This window comes from Lithobates pipiens, unplaced genomic scaffold (genome assembly GCF_037356315.1).
Source record: "Lithobates pipiens isolate NorthernLeopardFrog02 unplaced genomic scaffold, aLitPip1_a1.2 Scaffold_28, whole genome shotgun sequence".
NCBI lineage: Eukaryota > Metazoa > Chordata > Amphibia > Anura > Ranidae > Lithobates > Lithobates pipiens.
In genome coordinates this window covers 32,740,581-32,762,563 of record NW_027507789.1, presented here as the reverse complement: position 1 = coordinate 32,762,563, position 21,983 = coordinate 32,740,581, and the positions used below count along the sequence as shown (strand labels likewise).

At 44.1% G+C, this 21,983-nt stretch overlaps 1 protein-coding gene across 1 annotated transcript in view; it reads right to left on the bottom strand.

Moving 5' to 3' along the window:
• VSTM2L (V-set and transmembrane domain containing 2 like) overlaps positions 1-4,846 on the bottom strand; it is a 147,023-nt gene extending 142,177 nt beyond the window's left edge. The window contains exon 1 of the mRNA XM_077459044.1: positions 4,428-4,846. Within this exon, the coding sequence (XP_077315170.1) occupies positions 4,428-4,518 (91 nt within the window). The 5' untranslated portion in view covers positions 4,519-4,846. The remainder of the gene's footprint in view (positions 1-4,427) is intronic.
• Positions 4,847-21,983: the final 17,137 nt, after the last annotated feature.

Below are 21,983 nucleotides of genomic sequence, written 5' to 3'. Positions count from 1 at the left end.
GAGAGACCAATAGATAGACCAATAGATAGATTGATAGAGAGATAGCTATCAATAGATAGACCGATTGTTACACAGAGAAAATAAGAGAAATAGACAGACCAATTGATACACAGAGAAGAAGAGAGAGCTATCGATGGATAAAGAGAATAAATATATATAGTACTAGACAACAGATACACAGAGAAAAACAATACAGAGAGAGAGCGAGACCAAAAGATAGATAGATAGATAGATAGATAGATAGATAGATAGATAGATAGATAGATAGATAGATACTCTATTGGTAGACCAATAGATAACTCATGTCTTTATCAATCTATACAGAAACACAGAAATGTCATTCCATACATGGTCACCACTGAAACCACTGACATTTATAAAAGACACGCACAGAAATCACATAGCGACATTAATTATTAATTATCAGCACCAATTACACCAAGATAAAGGATTAGAATCTCCACCATAAAGTCAGTACTAATCACATGACCGTGTTCACTCTAATATCAATCAGCACACGTTTGCTGCACTATCCCAATCAATCACCCTCCAGCACAAAAAACTTTGCCTCTCCCATCAATTATCCTGTTTTTATTACACAGCCCTCATCACTCACTATAATATTTAGCAGACGGTCAATAAGGACTCTTTTTACTGTACTAACAGCATCAGTCACTAAGAGAGCACATTATAGTAATTCTTACTTACTTAGCATACAATGAATATGAGTCATGATAGTTATACTGAGAGGGCTAATCAGAATATCTTACTAATATATAGGTATTATTATGACAGGAACATTAATAAATTCTTGTATCATAGTTGGCTTTAACCTGTCAACCAAAACATCTGCCAAGTTTTTATAACCGTAGAGCTCTGTGTAGTCTACTTACATTACAATGCATTCATTTTATTATTTATGTATTGCTTATTTAAAAAATATAAATAATATATCATTTGTAAATTTTTATTTTTATATTTGTACTCCCAATACAAACACTCTTCCTCTGCTATTGCATATGTCCACACAATAATAATAATGCAAGTCAATATTTACATTTGCTATTGCTCTCTATTTCGATTGTCTGTTATGAGACCAAAATTAATCACAGTCAACTACAATGCCAAACTTCTTCATGATTAACAATCACCTTCAGATTTACCAAAACTGCCAGCCAATTTTCATCATCCTGCAATAGAACATTTTAAATCCCCATGGCCCCATTATATATGGGATGTAATGACCATAAATAATCGTGGGATTTGAAAAGATGGCAGTTCCTATAAGATAATCAATAGCAATCATTCTATTGTCTATCGCCGGCTCGTCCATCCAGTATTTCTCAGAAACTGAAGCTTCCATTCCTAGTGTACGGAACATCTGGAGGGAAGTCTTATATTTGTACACATACTGCAAGTGATATTATTATCTTGTATATGATATAGCATCTCAGAAATAAAAAGACTATAATAATAGCCGCATCTCTGCAAGAAGCCAAGTTGCAGTAACACATCACCACAGTGGTCACTAATGTTATCAGACAGCAGATACGGTCTTATAGGCATCATTTAAAAAAAAAAAAAAAAACTAAATGTATTTATTCATTATTTAAATCAGAGATCCATCCCCAGGATCAGAGATTACAGCCCCCGGGTCCCAACTTGCATAACTTATATCATCATTAGATAAAATGTTAATCAACGCTTGTTAATCATTTGGAAACATGACTACACATGACTACATACATTTGTTTCTAGCAGATCTCCTAGCTATGAATATGTTTAAAATATTAACATAGTAACTGTTAGGCACAACCCCATCACCTGCAAAATGTGGTTTGCAATACAGAGATAAAATGTGTTCCCCCAAGACCTAGAAAACGAAATAAAATAAATGATATTGTGGCTACGGACTTGCATTTGAAAAGCCCCTCTATGAAATCTATCACTCCAACCTGAGGTTAAAAAAAAAAGCATGCAATTTGCATCCTATATTCTGAGAGCATCATCTGGGCTTCCAGTGTTCTAGCTCACATCTAATATCCCAAGATTTGGGAAAACGAATGACCATCAGCTACTGGAGCCCACTGGGTGAAAGGTGCAGGCACTGACACCCCAGACCAATAACTGTGGAAAGCCCCAAAAAAAAGGTCCCCTCAATGAAACACATCTACAGAAATCATAACTACCAACAGATCTGATATGTCCACGTTACAGCTCATGCTAACCATCTGAAGCATTTGGAAAAAGGAGTGACTATCAGCTACTGGAGCACTATGTGTAAAGATACAGCCAAGTTCTTTACTGTGGTGCACCCCAATACAAAAACACCCCATGAATCATCACTCCAGAAAACAGAACTAATAGCAGATCTGTGTTTCTCATGTTACAGTTCACACTAAACACCCCAAGCATTTGGAAAAAGGATGACCATCAGCTACTGAAGCCCTATAAGGTAAACCATGGGCAATGACACTCCAGGTCCTTTAGCATGGAGCACCCTAATACAAAGATATCCCATTTACCATCCCTTCAGAAAACAGAACAAATAGGAGATCTGAGATGTCCATGTTAGTGATCACACTAAACACTTCAAGTATTTCGAAAATGATGACCATCATATACTGAAGCCTTATATGTTAAGTCATGGGCAATGACACTTTGAGTCCTTTTACTATGGAGCACCCCAATACAATGACATCCCATGAAACATCAGAAAACAGAACTAATAGGAGATATGAGATGTCCATGTTAGAGCTTGCATTAAACACCCCAAGTTTTTGGAAAATGATGACCATCAGATACTGAAGCCCTGTATGTTAAGTCATGGGCAATGACACTCCAAGTCCTTCACAAGGGAGTACCCCCATACAAAGACATCCTATAAAGCATCACTTCAGAAAACATAACTAATAAGACATCTGAGATGTCCATGGTACAGCTCACACTAAACACCCCAAGTATTTTGAAAATGATGACCATCATATACTGGAGCCTTATATGTTAAGTCATGGGCAATGACACTCTGAGTCCTTTACCATGGAGCACCCCAATACAAAGACATCCCATTAAACAACACTTCAGAAAACAGAACTAATAGGAGATATGAGATGTCCATGTTAGAGCTCACATTAAACACCCCTAGTTTTTGGAAAATGATGACCATCAGATACTGGAGCCCTGTATGTTAAGTCATGGGCAAGTCCTTCACAAAGGCGTACCCCAATACAAAGACATCCTATGACGCATCACTTCATAAAACATAACTAATAAGTGATCTGAGATGTCCATGGTACAGCTCACACTAAACACCCCAAGCATTTAGAAAAGGATGACCATCAGCTACTGAAGCTCTATATGTAAAGCCACCATGGAGCACCCCAATACAAAGACATTCCATGTAGAACAACTCCAGAAAACATAACTAATAGGAGATCTGGGATGTCCATGTTATAGCTCACCCTAAGTATTTTTAAAAAGGTTGACCATCAGCAACTAATGCCCTTCCTGTAAAGCCATGGGTAATGACATCCCAGGTCCCTTACTATTGAGCACCCCAATACAAAGACACCCTCATAGAGGACCACTCCAGAAACCATAACTAATAGAGGATCTGACAGGTATACATTTCACACCAAACAGCCCAAACATTTGGAAAAGAATGACCAACAGCTACTGGAGCCCCATGTGTAAAACCCCCATGGAGCTCCCCAATACCTAAACACCCCATAGAGCAGCACTCTAAAAAGCATAAATAACGGCAAATCTGAGCTGTCCATATTAAAGCTTGCATTAGATATCTCAAGCATTTAGAAAAATAACCATCAGCTCTTGGAGCCCAAATGTAAAGCTACAGGCACTGACACTCCATGTTCTTCACCATTAAGCACCCCAAGACAAAGACACCCAATAGAGGACCACTCTAGAAAACATAACTAATAGGAGATCTGACAGGTCCATGTTACAGATCACATCAGATATCTCAAGCATTTGGAAAAGGATTACCAACAGCTACTGGACCCTTTAATCTAAAGCCATGGGGGAGCACCCCAATACAAAGACACCCCATGTGAGCACCACTTCAGAAAACAACTAATAAGAGATCTGACAGGTACATGTAACAGCTCACACAAAATATCCCAAGCTTGGAAAAAGAATACCCATCAGCTAAAGGAGCCCTATAGGTAAAGCCAAGGGCAATGACACCCCAGGTTCTTCACTGTGGAGCACCCCAATACAAAGACACCCCCTTAGAGCATCACTCACCTAGAGGACAGCTGACAGCAGAGGACAAGTGATCATAAACTGAAGTCCAATAATCCCATCCCCCATTATAACTGTCCTCCCATATAACTCAGCTAGACACAACTGAGACCCCCAAAACTCAGACCCCCCTAGAAGAGGACTCCGGAAAAGATGTGACATACCATCGGCGGTGCTGTCTTTGTCTCCCAGGCTGAGGTGGATGTAGACCCCCAGGCAGTGCAGGACCCCCAGGCTCAGTCCCCAGGCTCCCATGGTGTTGTCACCTGGGGGGCTCCGGCCGCTCTCCCACTGCAGGATGCGCTCAGCGCGGATGGATCTGCTGGTGCTGTGAGCTCAGGCTGGCGGAGGGATCAGGTTCTGCACAAAAAAAATTCCCGTTCCGGAGCCAGTACCCGGTGTAGGAGGGGGTCACCGAATTAGGGGGTGTAGGAGAGGAGGAGCGCCGTGCGGGGACGGCTCTGCACACCCGGGGAAGGGGACAGGGCGAGGACTCGGCGATGGGAGGACGTGGTACGGAATTCACTAACGTGGTGCTGAGACAGCTCCGTGCTCACCGCCCGCTGTGTACGTCTGATGAGTGTCAGCCTTGTGGTCCACACTGAGAGCCCCCAACAGTCCTATTCCAGGGACATCCTACTGCTGATCTCATAGACCTCTGCTGGTCAGAGTCATGATCGGGAGAAGACTTCATCTACATATCCTCATAGCTACAACTTTGTGTGTGACAACCTTATTTTCAGCATCTAAATTAATAATAACAGAAAAATGTGTTAACATGGTGATGTCCCCTAACACTAGTGGTGGCGTTCTCCAACATTAGTGGTGGTGCCCCCTAAAACAAGTAGTGATGTCCTCTAGCATTAGGTCTGGCACCTGCTAAAACTAGTGGTGGTATCACCTAACACTATTGGTGGTGTCCCCTAGCATCTAGCGTTGGTGGTGGTGTCCCCTAACACTAGTGATGGTGTCCACTGTCCTCTAACACTATTGCTAACATTCTCTAACATTAACACTATTGGTGGTGTACCCTAGCATTAGTGGTGGTATCCCCTAGCATTAGTGCTGGTGCCCCCTAACACTAGTGGTAGTGTCCCCTAATACTAGTGGTTGTGACCACTAGCATTAGTGGCAGTGTCCCTTAACACTATTGTAGGTGTCCCCTAACAATAGTGGTGGTGTTCCCTAGCATTAGTGGTGTTGTCCCACTCCCTTACACTATTGGTGGTGTACCCTAACATTAGTGGTGGTGTCCCCTAACATTAGTGGTGGTGTCTGCTAGCATTAGTAGTGGTACCTCCTAACACTAGTAGTGGTGTCCCCTAGCATTAGATGTGGTGTCCCTTAATGCTATTGAGAGTGTTCCCTAACACTTGTGGTGGTGTCCCCCAGCATTAGTGGTGGGGTCTCTTAACACTTTTGGTGGTGTCCCATAACACTAGTGGGGATGTCCCTTAGCATTAGTGGTGGTGTCCCCTAACACTAGTGGTGTCCCCTAGCGTTAGTGGTGGTATCCCCTAACACTATTGATGGTGCCCCCGAACACTAGTGGTGTTCTCTAACACTATTGGTGGTGCTCTCAAACATAAGTGGTGGTGTTATTTAACACTAATGGTGGTGTTATATAAAACTAGTAGTGATGTACCTTAACACCAGTAGTGGTATCCGCTAACACTAGTGGTGACATCCCCTAACACTATTGGTGGTGCTCTCTAACACTAGTGGTGGTGTTCTCTAACACTATTGGTGGTGTTCTTTAACACTTGGTGGTGTTTTCTAACACTAGTGGTGGTGTTCTCTAACACCATTGTTGGTGTTCTCTAACACTAGTGGTGGTGCTCTCTAACACTATTGGTGGTGTTCTCTAACACTAGTGGTGGTGTTCTCTAACACCATTGGTGGTGCTCTATAACACTAGTGGTGGTCTCTAACACTATTGGTGGTGCTCTCTAACACTAGTGGTGGTGTTTTCTAACACTATTGGTGGTGTTCTTTAACACTTGGTGGTGTTCTCTAACACTAGTGGTGGTGTTCTCTAACACCAGTGGTGGTGTTCTCTAACACTATTGGTGGTGTTCTCTAACACTAGTGGTGGTGTTCTCTAACACTATTAGTGGTGTTCTCTAACACTAGTGGTGGTGTTTTCTAACACTATTGGTGGTGTTCTTTAACACTATTGGTGGTGTTCTCTAACACTAGGGGTGGTCTCTAACACTATTGGTGGTGCTCTCTAACACTAGTGGTGATGTTTTCTAACACTATTGGTGGTGTTCTCTAACACTATTGGTGGTGCTCTGTAACACTAGTGGTGGTCTCTAACACTATTGGTGGTGCTCTCTAACACTAGTGGTGGTGTTTTCTAACACTATTGGTGGTGTTCTCTAACACTAGTGGTGGTGTTCTCTAACACTATTGGTGGTGTTCTCTAACACTAGTGGTGGTGTTCTCTAACACTATTGGTGGTGTTCTTTAACACTATTGGTGGGGTTCTCTAACACTAGGGGTGGTGTTCTCTAACACTATTGGTGGTCCTCTATAACACTAGTGGTGGTGTTTTCTAACACTATTGGTGGTGTTCTTTAACACTTAGTGGTGTTCTCTAACACTAGTGGTGGTGTTCTCTAACACCATTGGTGGTGTTCTCTAACACTAGTGGTGGTGTTCTCTAACACTATTGGTGGTGTTCTCTAACACTATTGGTGGTGTTCTCTAAAACTATTGGTGGTGCTCTCTAACACTAGTGGTGGTGTTTTCTAACACTATTGGTGGTGCTCTATAACACTAGTGGTGGTGTTCTCTAACACTATTGGTGGTGCTCTCTAACACTATTGTTGGTGTTCTTCGATACTATTGGTGGTGTACTCTGACACTAGTGGTGGTGTTCTCTGACACTATTGTTGGTGTTCTCTGACACTATTGATGGTTCTCTCTGACACTAGTGGTGGTGCTCCCTAACACCAGTGGTGGTGTTCTTCGACACTATTGGTGGTGCTAACACTAATGGTGGCAGAGGCATAACTAGAGTCTTCAGGGCCCTGGTGCAAGAAACCATGAAGAGCCCCACCAGGGGCATTGCTAGGTCTACAAAAGATATCGGGCTGGAGCCCATAGCAGCGTAACGTGCGTGTGTGTGTGTGTGTGTGTGTGTGTGTGTGTGTGTATGTATATATATATATATATATATATATATATATATATATCATTACATATCTGAATGAGGATCCCCCTTACATAAGGGTCCCCAGAGATCCTCCATTTACATAAGGGTCCCTAGAGCCCCCCTCATTGCATCAGGGTCCCCAGAGAGCCTACCCTTACATCAGGGTCCCCATAAAGACCCCCCCTTACATCAGGGTCTCCAGAGTGCCCCCCTTACATCCTTACATCAGAGTCCCCAAAGGGCCCCCCTTATATCAGAGTCCCCAGAGGGCCCCCCTTACATCAGGGTCCCCAGAAAGCCCCCCTTACATCAGGGTCTACAGTGGGCTCCCCTTACATCAGGGTCCCCAGAGAGCCTCCCCTTACATCAGGATCCCCAGAGAGCCTCCCCTTACATCAGGGTCCCCAGAGAGCCTCTCCTTACATCAGGGTCTCCAGAGAGCCTCTCCTTACATCAGGGTCTCCAGAGAGCCTCTCCTTACATCAGGATCCCCAGAGAGCCTCCCCTTACATCAGGGTCTCCAGAGGGCCCCCCTTACATCAGAGCCCCCTCTTACATCAGGGTCCTCAGACAGCCGCCCCCCCCCCGCCTTCCAGAGGTTCCCCATGTACCTGGCTGGTACCTGGCTGGTCTCCCCTGTCGGTGCACCTCCAACCCCCAGCACAGGGGGAGGTGGGAGGGGGTGATTGGCAGCTTTATGGTGCCTGTGGACCATGCAATCTCCCTGGGGCTTGTAGTTCTCCTCCCAAGTGTATGCAGTGAAAAGGGGAGGGGCCTCTGACCTGGGCAGCGATCATCAAGAGTGTACAAGCAGAGCGACTCACTTGTACATTGCGGAGTGAAACAGATATCTGCCCCTCCCCTCTCCACTGTATACACTCGGGAGGAGAACTTCAAGCCACTGGTTCGGATCCAAACAAGACACTACCTGCCTGGAGTTTGCATGTTCTCCCTGTGCCTGCGTGGGTTTCCTCCGGGTACTCCCGTTTCCTCCCACACTCCAAAGACATGCAGGTAAGTTAATTGGCTTCTGTCCAAAATTGGCCATAGTATATGAATGGGGACCTTGGATTGTGGGCTCCTTGAGGGTAGGGACCAATGTGAGTGTGCAATGTACAGGGATAGGGGTAGACACACACTCAGGTTGACCTGGATGGACTAGTGTCTTTATTCAACCTTACTAACTATGAAACTATGAAGCCCCGCAACCATAGAGCTGCCGATCGCCGCCTCCTACTCCCCTCACTGCAACCCAAACTGAAAGCCAGAGGTGCAGGGGGAAATGCCGGGTCTTGGGACCCCCCACAGCGGCAGAACGGCAGGGCCCACCTGCGACCCTGAAAGTTCCGCCACTGGTGATGTTCTCTAACACCAGTAGTGGTGTTCTGTAAAACTAGTGGTGGCATTTTCTGACACTAGAGTGGTCTTCTTCAACACTAGTGGATGTATCCCCCAACACCATTAGTGGTGTTCTTTAACTATTGTTATTGCCATCTACATTCCCACTAGAGTATTCACTTTCTTAAAGCGGTTGTATATTTTTTTACCTACAGGAAAGTCTACAGGAAAGTCTATAATAAGACTTACCTGTAGGTAAAATGACACGGTTTAGGAGGTAAACCCTTCCCTGCCAGTGTCATTAGTACAGTTACAGTGCATATTTTTTAGCACTGATCACTGTATTAGTGTCAATGTACCCCAAAAAGGATCAAAAGTGTCAGTTAGGTGTCTGATTTGTTTGCTGCAATATTGCAGTCCCGCTATAAGTCACTGATCGCCGCCATTACTAGTAAAAAAAAAAAAAAAAATTATAAAAATATCCCACAGTTTGTAGGTGCTATAACTTTTGCACAAATTAATCAATATGCGCTTACTGGGTTTTTTTTTTTTTTTACCAAAAATATGTAGCAGAATATATATTGGCCTAAATTGATAAAGAAATTAGATTTTTTTTCAAAAATTTATTGGGTATGTTTTATAGCAGAAAGTAAAAAAATATTGTTTTTTTTTCAAAATTGTCAGTCTTTTTTTGTTTATAGAGTTAAAAAAAAAAAACACAGAGGGGATCAAATACCACTAAAAGAAAGTATTTGTGGGGAAAAAAAGGGGTACAGCGTTGCATATCCACGCAATTGTCAATTAAAGTAACACAGTGCCGTATCGCAAAAAATGGCCTGGTCATGAAGGGGATAAACCTTTCCAGTGCTGAAATGGTTAAATACCATAAAAAAGCTCTGTCTAAAGAAAAAAAAAATATATAAAAATGTTATATGGATACAGTGTTGCATGACCGCGCAATTGTCAATCAAAGTGCAAAAGCACGGAAAGCTGAAAATTTGGACTGGGCAGGAAGGGGGTGAAAGTGCCCTTCACTGAAATGGTTGAACTTTTATTTGAATATCATCCTTGCACTCACTAAGGATATGTGTGAATGAAGAAGAAGCTAGCACCTAGCAAACACCTTCACATTTTTGGACCCGTCAGACCTCAAGCATTGGCTACTGGTGTACTGGTTAATATTTTAGCACTTCACGTGTAAACTGCACTGTAAATGTCGAATATACCCCATGAGAGCTTGTTGAGCGGATTATATGCTCAGTAAGTGCTCTAAGTCATATTGACTTTTCCTCCCTCTGCGGATTTAGGTTATACTTATTGTGGCAATCTGTAGTACCTTCACTTTCAGTGGCAGTTTTGCTACTCATAATTGTGGTGTATGTATTAGCTGATCATTTGTTTGGGGATTAGTAATGTGCGTATGTTTACACCTTTAAACTGGATCTGTAGGGTGCGAAATAACACATTCGAAGAAAGGTGGAGGAACCGTGTGCAGCAACCAAGTAACAGTTGTCATTTTTTAATCACACGCTTAAAAACCAAAACTGGCTGCATTTATTTTTCTGTTTTAAATCAGCCTCGGTCAAGCTAGATGCAGAGTGCAATGCTCAAAAGTGCAGTGACTGGCAGCCACCAATCAGAAATCATCTTCATTTTTTACACTATTCCAGTGAAAGTTTTTTCCTATGGGTTTTTTTTTTTTTATCCTGATCTCTGTACAATATAAAACTTTCCTACCTGCACCCTGTGTTTTTCATCTGCATAATGCCCTGTATACACGGTCGGACATTCCGACAACAAAATGATTTTTTCCGACGGATTTTGTGCCAAACTTGTCTTGCATACACATGGTCGGACAAAGTTATTGGAAAATCCAATTGTGTTGTGACGTACAACGCGTACGTCGGGACTATAAACGGGCCAGTAGCCAATAGCTGTGGTCTCATAATTTATTCTGAGCATGTGTTGTACTTCGGTCTACACATGATCGGAATTTAAACGATCGGATTTTGTTGTCGGAAAATTTTAGATCCTGCTCTCAAACTTTGTGTGTCGGAAATTCCGATGGAAAAAGTCTGATGGAACCCACATACGATCGGATTTTCCGACAATGTTATCCGATCGCACATTTTCCATCTGAAATTCCGACTGTGTGTACAGGGCATTAGAGGTATACTGATTATGTAGTATCATGGTGTCATTTGTTGGTCTGTACGCACAGCCTATAGTAGGGTGTGACGGACTGCCTGGCACCCCGCCTGGGTGCCTTCGCCAAGATACAGCTTCCACCACTTTGGAACCAGGAACCAGGTATGGTATCATAGCTAAAAAATACATCCAAGAACTAGACGACACCAGCTTAGGTGCAAACCGGAAATCTTTATTGAAAATTCACACAGAATTTATGCTAGGGATGCACCGATACCCTTTTTTAACATTATGTGTACTGATACTTTTTTCAAGTACTCGCCAATACCAATCACCGATACCTATTGCCTAGGAAGAGTAGGTTGAGGGGTGGTTGTTAGCGAGGTAGGTGAAACTGGGGTGAGGGCTGGGTGGGATAGGGGAGGGAGTAGAGGGGTAAGTGAGGGCAGGTTAGTTGAGAGTGAGGTGGAATGGGGATTGTGGGGTGGGAGAGCTGGGATGTAAATGACTGTGATCACTGGGGGAAGAGGATGGGGATGGGAGAATCATTGGGAGACATGGAGGCAGAAGTGACAGCTAGTGGAGGGAAGGAGGAGGTAACAGGCAGAAGTGACAGCTGGCTGGAGGAGAGGAGGAGGTGGGGCTCATACTCACTAGAGATGATAGCTAGCCACAGGGGAAGAGGAGGCAGGAATGGCACCCGCCAGAGATGACAGCTGGCGGGAGGGGAGAAGGAGATGGCACCCGCTAGAGATGGCAGCCGGCCAGAGGGGTGGAGGAGGCGGGGATGGCACCTGCAAGAGATGACAGCTGGCCAGAGGGGAGAAGGAGATGGCACCCGATAGAGATGGTAGCCAGCCAGAGGGGAGGAGGAGGTGGGAATTGCACCTGCCAGAGATGACAGCTGGCCAGAGGGGAGAAGGAGATGGCACCCGATAGAGATGGTAGCCCGCCAGAGGGGAGGAGGAGGTGGGAATTGCACCTGCCAAGGATGATAGCTGGCCAGAGGAGAGGAGGCAGGAATAGCACCTGCCAGAGATGGCAGATGGCCGGAGGGGAGAAAGAGATGGCACCCGATAGAGATGGCAGCCGGCCAGAGGGGTGGAGGAGATGGGGATGGCACCCGCAAGAGAAGACAGCCAGCTGGAGGGGAAGAGAAGCCATTCTGCTCCCAAGCTGATGTTACTTCCGGTATCGGTTTTGGGTATCGGAGCATTTGTGAGAATACCAATACTCATGCAAATGCTTAGTATCGGCACCAATGCCAGTATCTGTGCAACCCTAATTTATACCACACAAAATCAGATAACAGCTTGATCACATTATTCTGAACAATGCAAACTTTAAACAGTCATTTCTTTAGTACGTTTAACCAACAGCTAGCAGCTAACAGTAACCTAATTAATCAGTGATCCAATTAACAGTAAGCTAATCAACAGTCAGGCACCGAGACGACTTTGATTAGCCAGGGAGTGCCCACCCTGGCTCATCTGGCAACAGTTCTCCACCATTCAAGAAGGACCAGGGATGTCCAAATCTCATTAACCAGCTTTCTTTTCACTTCCATCTTCTCACCGAGTTTCAAGTTGGCAGAGACCATCATGGCTTCCTTGACTGTTATATGTGGTAATAACATGTCATCTTGCAATATGTAGCAGTACATCTTCCTGAATGCTTGTAGCTCCCTCAAATGCCAGGGCCCATGGTCAGTATGAAAGAGGCTGCCCTGCATTCCTTTTCAAAAACCCCTGCCCTTGTTGCACCTGTCACATAAGAGTAAATGATTACATTGTTGACTCTTGAACTTAGCCGGTGTGTCAAAGAGGCTGAGGCATTCAAGAAGGTTGAGGCCAGCATCAGAGAACCCATCCAAACCAGTGGCTTTTTTGGAAGTGGTGCTACAATATAATATAGGATTTATATAGTCTCAACAATTTGCACAAAGCTTTACAAAAATGAACAGAAACAGTAAAGTTACAATACAATTCAAAACAAGAGAATTGAAGGGGCCTGCTCAGGAAAGCTTACAATCTAAATCGCGTACACCAAGTTGCACACGCATGGCTTAGTGCACATTCTCTGCACCTCTCAGTACTGGAATGACTAAACTCTGCACGCATGCATGGTACTTACATCATTCCCTGTTGATGACCAAACACCTGTCATTTAAAGGAAGCCAGGAAGATGTCCAAGTCGCATCTCTGAATTGAAGGTAAGTATCTACGGGTTTTAGTTCTACTCTACAGCAGGGGTGTACCTACAGGGGTCGCAATTGTAGGGGGCCGTGCACCTCCACCTGTACGCCTGGATTGGAGGAGCGGCAGTGGCAGCTGCATATAGAGGAACTGATTTGTCAATTTTTCTCCTGCTGCTGAATGCCTGTGGGAGGCAGAGGCAGAGAAGCATGCATTCCATGGCTGCAGGAGAAAAAATAAGAGATTGATTTATTTACCCCCCGAGCAGCTTTGCCAGGTTCCCCATCCCGCCAGCCGTCAGGATGGAGAGCAGAGAAGGGGATGTTAAATGTGTGATTTACCAGCCCCTTCTTTTTCTGGATGGAGAGTCAGTGATCCCTACCGATCACTGACTCTGCCAATTCATAAGAGAAACATAGTAAACTGTTGACTATGCTTCAGTTTGTGAATGAACAGGAAGCTCTGTACAGATCTATTCCTGTCCATTCATTCTGTGCTACTGAGACTGCAGTAAAGGAGATTGAGAAGGAAATTGTTTCTCTGTCTCAAAGATGGAACATCAGAGGTCTGTTTAGACCCCTGGTATGTCACCAAAGCCCCCCCAATGGGGTTCCTAAAAAAAATATTCTTTTAAATAAAATAACAAAAATAAAAAACGACTGACACCAGTGGCAGAACTACCAGGGCCACAAAGGTTGTTCTTGCCACCTGGCACAGAGGAAGAGTGCCCAGGGGTCAGGGGGGGCCTTCATGGTTTCTTGCACCAGGAACCTGAATGTTCTAGTTACACCACTGCTTTACAGCCTATATCAAGCTTTTTTTTAAATTTCTGTCTGTGACCCCCCCCCCCCCCCCCCCACCCTTAGGGATATTTGCTCTCATTTTCTGTAACAGTGAAGCCAGTAGAAGAGATGAGGGATGTGGCACATGATATAAGGGCACAGACAGCAATAAAACCATTTTCAGCAATTACCCTTCATAATTCTATTACTTTTTTTGGAAGTGACCCTATAGAGGAGATTTCCCTTGACAGCAAGTGCAGGGAAATCTCAAACAGACAATCAATGCACAGGCAGCAGCTCTTACTATTTCATTTCCCATCCTAAATCAAAATATCAAGAGCTGTGACTAGAACTGGGCTTTAGGGCCTATCAAATACACATTACTTGTTATTATTATTAATATATTAATGTAGCGCTATCCCTGAAGGAGCCGTTGAAAGATTTGGGCCCTCTGCTCTTTCTTGACTCAAAACGCGTAGCCCCACCCCTGCTGATATTACCAGAATACCTTCAATGGGGAGTCTCCCTGCAGTCACACAAGAAGATCAAACATCAGCTATGATATAATAAACAGGTTGTATCTGTAGAAGTATAATGGTAAAGCAATGCAACAATTTAAAAGTTGGCCATTAACACACAGGGAATCAACACAGTACCAATATAGTACAGTCAAATACCCTTTAAAGTGTGGCCACCATGTTTACCGTGCATGTTATTGTCTAACTGCATTGACTTCATTGTCACTGTTATTATTTCTGAAAATTTTCAATAAAGAAATATTGGAATAAAGTGTGGCCACCTATTTTCTGCAGGACCAAGAGCATAAACAATAGCCCTCTGACTGGGAGACCACTCCTCAAGTGAGACGTATAAGGATAGCAAGGAAACAACCGGCTAGCTCACTTGTAGGCCCTCAGTCAGGAGAGTGTAGGTTTCAGTCTAAAAATCTATTAGACCTCCTGCACATCAGTAATACTAAACAAATAGACCCAGAGTATAAAAACTGTTTGAAGAAGGTTGAGGCTTCTGCCGGCTAAGTTGGGGCCCGTATGTTGGTGTGCCATGTAATGTGCTGTCCCTTTAAGGAGTGGAGCTAATAGAACAATTTCCTTTAAGATTCAAAGTTACTGGTGTAGGTCTCTTTAGAAGCCGAAGATGTTGGCACTGTATGCTTTTAAGATATGAAGTTGTTGGCCAGTGTCACTTTAGTTTAATGGGACAGTCGGCGTGGTTCACCTCAAAAGGCAAGTTTGAGCTCAAACAGCAAAAGCACCCACCGCCAATGGCTTGGGCCAAAGTAGATGTAGATACAAGGACACATTCTGCCTAGCATGATAGAAAACAAGGAATGACATCGTATAGTAATAAAGGACAAAGATATATTTGTCTCCCACTGTAGGCCAACAATGAAGAATGTTGTAGTATTGGCAAGCCTGACTGGCAATAAAGACTACATGTACCTCAGGGAAGCAATGGCCATCCGAAGATGTGGCTGTGGTGGCTGTGACCACGATATAAAATGAAAACCCCTGGAAGACACAAGGGGAGTTGGAAGGAGACCTTACAAAGGGAAGGAGCGTGTGAGAGTTTGTGCCGAGTCGTGCTGTTCCAGACCAGGCCGAGTTATTCCAGAATGTCCAGCACAGCGATGGAAGCTGAGAAGGAGACTGTTAAGCGGAACATTGTATGAAGAAGGCTTCTGAATGGCTCCCCCCTCCCAGCAGCATTCTTCACGCAGTATTTGGCTTAACAGTTTCCTTCTGAGCTTGGCCTGGCCCAGAACAACGCGGCTCGGCAGTCGGCACAAACTCTCACACACTTCCCTCTGCAACGTCTCTCTCTCCAACTCCCCTTGTCTCTTCCGGGCTTTTCCTTTTTGTATCCTCCCTCCCCTTGGAAATTGATTATGAGCTCTGTCATAGCCCCCAACTGTCCCTCATTTTGAGGGACTGTCCCTGATTCAGGATAAAGTCCATCTGTCCCTCTTTCCTCCTAATTTGTCCCTCATTTTGGTCTGATCTATATAGTTGTATATAAAATGCACTTTTTATATTTCCAAAAGTGCTTCCCAGCGCTAAACCTTTCATCCAATTTTTGAAATTGCTGCATCTGTAGATTTCAAAAGCCAATATAAAGGAATAGTAGTGGTAAGGTTACCACCTTTTCTTCCAGCCAAACCCGAACACTTTAGTGGCCTGGGTGCAGGGCCTGTGCTACCACTAGGCAAACTAGGCAGCCGCCTAGGGCGCACTGGTGCCTTTGGGCGCCCGGCCACTGGTGTTCCTACTCGCTTCTCTCAGCATCAGCGGCGCAGTGGCAGCGGAGGACTGTGTCTGTGTCCCGACTGAATGGAAGCAAGCAAAAATTAATTGATGGGCACTGGTAGGCTACATTTGATGGACACTGGTGAGGCTGCATTGATGGGCGCTTGTGAGATTGCATTAATGGGCGCCGGTAGGCTGCATTGATGGGCGCTGATGTGGCTGCGTTTGATGGGCGCTGGTGGGTTGCATTTGATGGCCGCTTCATTAAAAACGTGGGTTATACATGGGCAGGGCAAAGGGGTTGGTGTCAGGGGCGGAGCCAAGGGTGGTGGCAAAATAAGGTTTAGCCTAGGGTGTCAAAAATCCTTGCACCAGCCCTGCTTCGGTGTCCCAAGGAGAGTAGTAATGCATTGCGCCTAGCATGCCGCAGCAAACAGTGGGTGTGGCTGAATTTCTCTTGCTGAGATCATCAGCCCCCCCCAGTGATGCCAAACCTGCCCAGAGACAGCCGCCCACAGCACCCGTATGGCAACAGATTTGTGTGTGACTATCTTGGTTACTTGGGGAGCCACAGCCCGGTATAATGAATAATGTATCCGGGTTTCAGTCTCCCTTAAACTCGGACACCTAATTCAAAACCTGGACTGTCCAGGTCAATCCCAGGCAGGTGGCAACCCTAAGTAGTGGGTTTAACTAATTTTTGTATAATTCTCCTTTAAGGTGGCATGTCAGGGGGTGTGTCCTATGCCTACATACGTTTGCTAGTAGGTGTCCCTCGTTACCATCCCAAAAAGTTGTGGGGGTATGCGCTGTAGTTCACCTTCAGCTTTCCTGTGAAGAAAGTTCTGCGTTCAGCCTACAACTCCCAGAAGTCTCTGGACACCCGTTTTAAGTCTACGGCACGTAAAAGTACTGAATGCTGAAATCTTGTGGAAAAATTAAGTTCTGCATTCTCTTCTTTAACAATTCTTTATTTTATGCACATATCTTGCGGACGTTTATATTTTATGCACATATCTGTTTGGTAACCAATATAAAATCTTGCGGACGATTGTTTTATAAAACCAATTTTTGACCCAGACTAGGGTCATACTTGTGCATTTTTCATGCGCTTTTTATGCCTTCTTTACGCACTCCTATTGAAATATCTGGGGCCAAAAACGTACCTGGCAAAAAGAAACTCCTGCCCCTTTTACCAAGTCACACTTCCATAGGTGTGAAAGAGTCCCATAGACAATAATGGGATTCCTCTTGTTGTACTTGGCCAATGCATGGCAAATCACACAGCGGGACTTAAGCCGCGTTTGTATACATGGGCTGAATGGCCATTTTCTATTGAATTAATTTCTATTGAATTCACATTCGACCCATGCATACGGCCGGCTTCTGTCGAGGGGGCTTCACCGAAAAATAGGGCCGGCTCCCGATCTGGGCTCTCAGCCATTGGCTGCGAGGGATTTTTTTTTATATAGCTCCCTGGGTTGAACAAAAAAAAAAACGAGCAGTGTGTACTAGGCTTAAGACTACTTTAATGCTGGCTGAATCTGTCTATTCATTGGAAATAGGTTCATGTAATGGATTAGGGTGGAGCTGGTTGTCTGAGAGGCTCTTTGTTGTTTTATATTCTAGAAAGAACACCGCTAATCATAAAAACATATAACTGCGAAACCTGCTTAGAAACACTGCCTGGTCTGATAGGAGAACAAAGCAATATAGGGACTGTAAAAGGTAAATGTTTCTTGACATACAAATAGCTAAATAGAATGAAAGCAGCTATTAGGACCATATAATAGCCCCCTAAATATAGGCTTGTGTTATTATGATGGACATTCTTTCCTCCCTTCCTCTATAAGAGATAGGCAGTATAAGCAACCCACTTTAAGTATATGTAAGCCCCAACAATAAATCGTATTTGCTCTCCATTTGTCTGTTAAATTTAAACTTAACACGTTTTGTTATATCTTTTTAATACGTGCATAAATATATCTCTTAATCCTGCCAGAAATCCAGAAAATGCCCTGCATCCTGTGCACTCTGCACTGCTATTTCAGTGCTATCAGGAAGTGTGCTAGGACTGCAGAACACCTCCCTTCTATGTTATGAAAAAGAGGAGAGGGGGAGGTGTTCTATAGTCCCGGCTCACTTCCTATCCTAGGATGACAATTCTTCTCTTTCATGGAAATAGCACAGAAAATTAGTGTTGTCACGCTAGGACATGAAAATAGAGAGGGAAAAAAAAACTGTAAAAAGAAAACGAAGGCAGCCACCATATGCAAGGACTGGTAAGATGCAGTATATTCCATTTTTGTCCATGCATTTGCATGTACTTTAGCAAATAACTCTCCCTGAGCAAGTTGAACAATGAGCAGTGAGTGCTAATGCTAACAAGGAAATGAGGCAGCTGACCTTAAAGTGGTTGTAAACCCTTACAAACCACGTTGACCTACAGGTAAGCCTAGATTAAGGCTTACCTGTAGGTCCAAGAAATATCTCCTAAACCTATACGGTTAAGGAGATATTTACCTGAAGACAGCCACTGCTGTCTACGACGCATGCGCAGGCGTACTGGGTAAGCCGCAGATCGCGGCGATAAGCCGCAGATCGCGGCGATATGCCGCGAGTGTTGGCTCCCGTGCGCAAGCGCGGGAGTGACGTCATTGCTGCTCCGGCGAATCACAGCACCGGAGCAGCGAGACCCACCAAGAAGATGGACGCTCGGAACTACAGGGGACAGCGGTGACTTCGCTGGCTCCTGTGTCAGGTAAGTGACACATAATGGACTACTATGTGATGCAAAATGCTTTACCTTTGCAGGGAATCAAAGAGGAAGTAAACCCATCAGGGTTTACTTCCTCTTTAAAGCACCTGCAAAGGTAAAGGCATAATGAGCTAGTATGCACCGCATACTAGCTTATTATGAAATACTTACCTTAGAACGAGGCCCCGACATCTGGCCCGATCCACGCCGAGGGAGCTGACATGTTCCCTCTGCGTTTCTTCCGGGCTGACATGTTCCCTCTGCATATCATCACTCCCGCGCATGCGTGCGGGAGATTTCTTCCCGGCAGGGTCCGGCGTCCGCCGGACTTTTAGCCGAGAATCCCCTGTGCGCATGCGCCGCTGCAGTCAGTGGCGCATTGCGAGGGGAATATTTTTTTTTACCTACAGGTAAGCCTTATTATAGGCTTTCCTGTAGGTAAAAGTCACAAAATTGACTATACAACCACTTTAACCGCTTCAGCCCCAGAAGATTTTACCCCCTTCCCAACCAGAGCACTTTTTGCAATCCGGCACTGCGTTACTTTAACTGACAATTGCGTGGACGTGGGACATTGCACCCAAACAAAATTGGCGTCCTTTTTTTTACCACAAATAGAGCTTTCTTTTGGTGGCATTTGATCACCCCTGCGGTTTTTATTTTTTGCGCTATAAACAAAAAATAGCAACAATTTTGAAAAAAACTCAATATTTTTTACTTTTTGCTATAATAAATATCCCCCAAAAATATATAAAAAAACAATTTTCTTCCTAAATATCCCCCAAAAATATATAAAAAAACAATTTTCTTCCTCAGTTTGGGCCAATATGTATTCTTCTACATATTTTTGATAAAAAAAATCGCAATAAGCGTATATTGATGGGTTTGCGCCAAAGTTATTGCATCTACAAAATAGGGGATAGTTTTATGGCATTTTTATTATTATTTATTTTTTAAATAATAATGGCGGCGATCTGCAATTTTTATCGGGACTGCGACATTATGGCGGACACATCGGACACTTTTGATACATTTTTGGGACCATTGTCATTTATACAGCGATCAGTGCTATAAAAATGCACTGATTACTGTAAACATCTCACTGGCAGGGAAGGGGTTAACACCTGGGGGGCGATCAAGGGGTTAATTGTGTTCCCTCTCTGTGTTCTAACTGAAGGGGGGAGGGGACTGTCTAGGGGAGATGACAGATCGCTGTTCATACTTTGTATGAACAGATGATCAGTCTCTTCTCCCCTCAGAGAGCCGGAAAATGTGTTTCCTGTGATTACGGTTCTCGGTTTGTCACCAGCAATCGTGCGCGCCCCTAGCACTAGTGGCCACAGGGCGAAGTGAAGTTACATAATGTCATTTCGCCCAGCCGTGCCATTCTGTCCCAGTAAAACCGCAGCGGCTGGTCAGCAAGTGGTTAAAGTGTTTTGCCCTGTACACACGGTCGGACATTTCGACAACAAAATCTGTCAGATTGTTTCCGACGGATTTTGTCCTAAACTGGTGTTGCATACACATGGTTGGACAAAGTTGTCGGAAAATCCGATAGTTCGGAATGTGATGACGTTCGTTCGTTACGACGGGCCTAAGTTGAGGCAAATGAGCATGCGTGGCCCTTTGTCTGATCAGAATTCTCTACAAACGATCAGAAAAAGTCTGATCGGATATTTTGTCAGAAAATTTTAGATCCTGCTCTTCAATTTTTTCTGTTGGGATTTCCAGATGGAAAAAGTCCGATAGAGCCCACACATGATCTGATTTTCCGACAATATGATCCGATCGGACCTTTTCCATCTGAATTTCTGACCGTGTGTACAAGGCATTACTAAACACACAACAGTAAAATCAGTCTGTATATGCAGTAAAGCATGCTTGTTATACTCACTGTGGATCCTATGGTGTTAATCCTCCACATTGTGTAAAAAGACTGTTTGAGCCTGTTTACTGTGATCCTCCCCACTTCCACTGTCCCCAATCTATCTCCTGATGGAACAGAGCCTTCGGAGTCAGGCTGCACATGCTCAGTTTGGTGTGTATTGCTGGAGAGGTTTTTTTTCTCTTGGGAGAGTGCATGTAACAGCACAGGGCCAATCAGCACTGTCCAGACAGAGGGTCAGGGGTCATGCAGCTTCATAGGACAGTCAGGGGAGAATGAAAACTCCTCCTACAAGCTTTAAACAGGCACTGATAGATTAGTCACCAGACTGTTCTAACTGCTGATGAGAAAAGGTATTTAGCAGTTTAGATTTACTAAGATAATTGCATGTCTATGTTCTGTGTACTGTCTGTGGGAGACCAGATATACTGAATGCAGGCTCCTGGGTTTAGTAACATTTTAAGTCACAGTGTTTGCTTGGTTTATATTGAAACCCCAACTTTGGGTTTCAGACTTCCCCCACCAATGATTCCCTCTCCTCTCTCGGACCCCCCTCCCCCCACAGGGATGGATGGGAGGTTAAGTGCAATATAAAAACTTTTCCAGTTAAATAATAGATTATTATTTATTTTTTATAGTAAATTTAAGCTGGCAATTTAAGGGTGATGTTGTAATCTTGGACACATCATCATTGGGGCAGAGCACCTGGATGTGGGTCTGTCCCGGGAAATGAAGATAATTTGGCTGGCAGAGTATATATGTGGGTTGGACATCCCTTTTTCAAAAACACCCTGTGCAAGTGCAGTTGCACTAATTTTCCCCAGAACATAGTAAACGTGGTAAAGCTTTGTTGATTTCCATCATCCAATCATGTGCAAGTAAAAATGTGCAGATTTTTAGCACTGATCACTATAATAATATAACTGGTGATATCAGTGGCAGTTAGTCAGTTCCCCCCAGCATCAGTGTCAGATTGCCTGCCACACTATCGCAGTCCCATTGTCCTTTATTTCTTTATTGAAATTTTTCCAGAAGAATTAACACAGAATATAAAAAGAGACATTACCTCCTGGGCTTCCCATTCCTCAAATAAGCAATATAAATAAACTGGTGGCCATTTTATGGGAGGTTCTGGGGCAGAGTTGGCCTCCTATAAGGGGTCCTGTCTAAGTTTCTATTTATAACTCAAA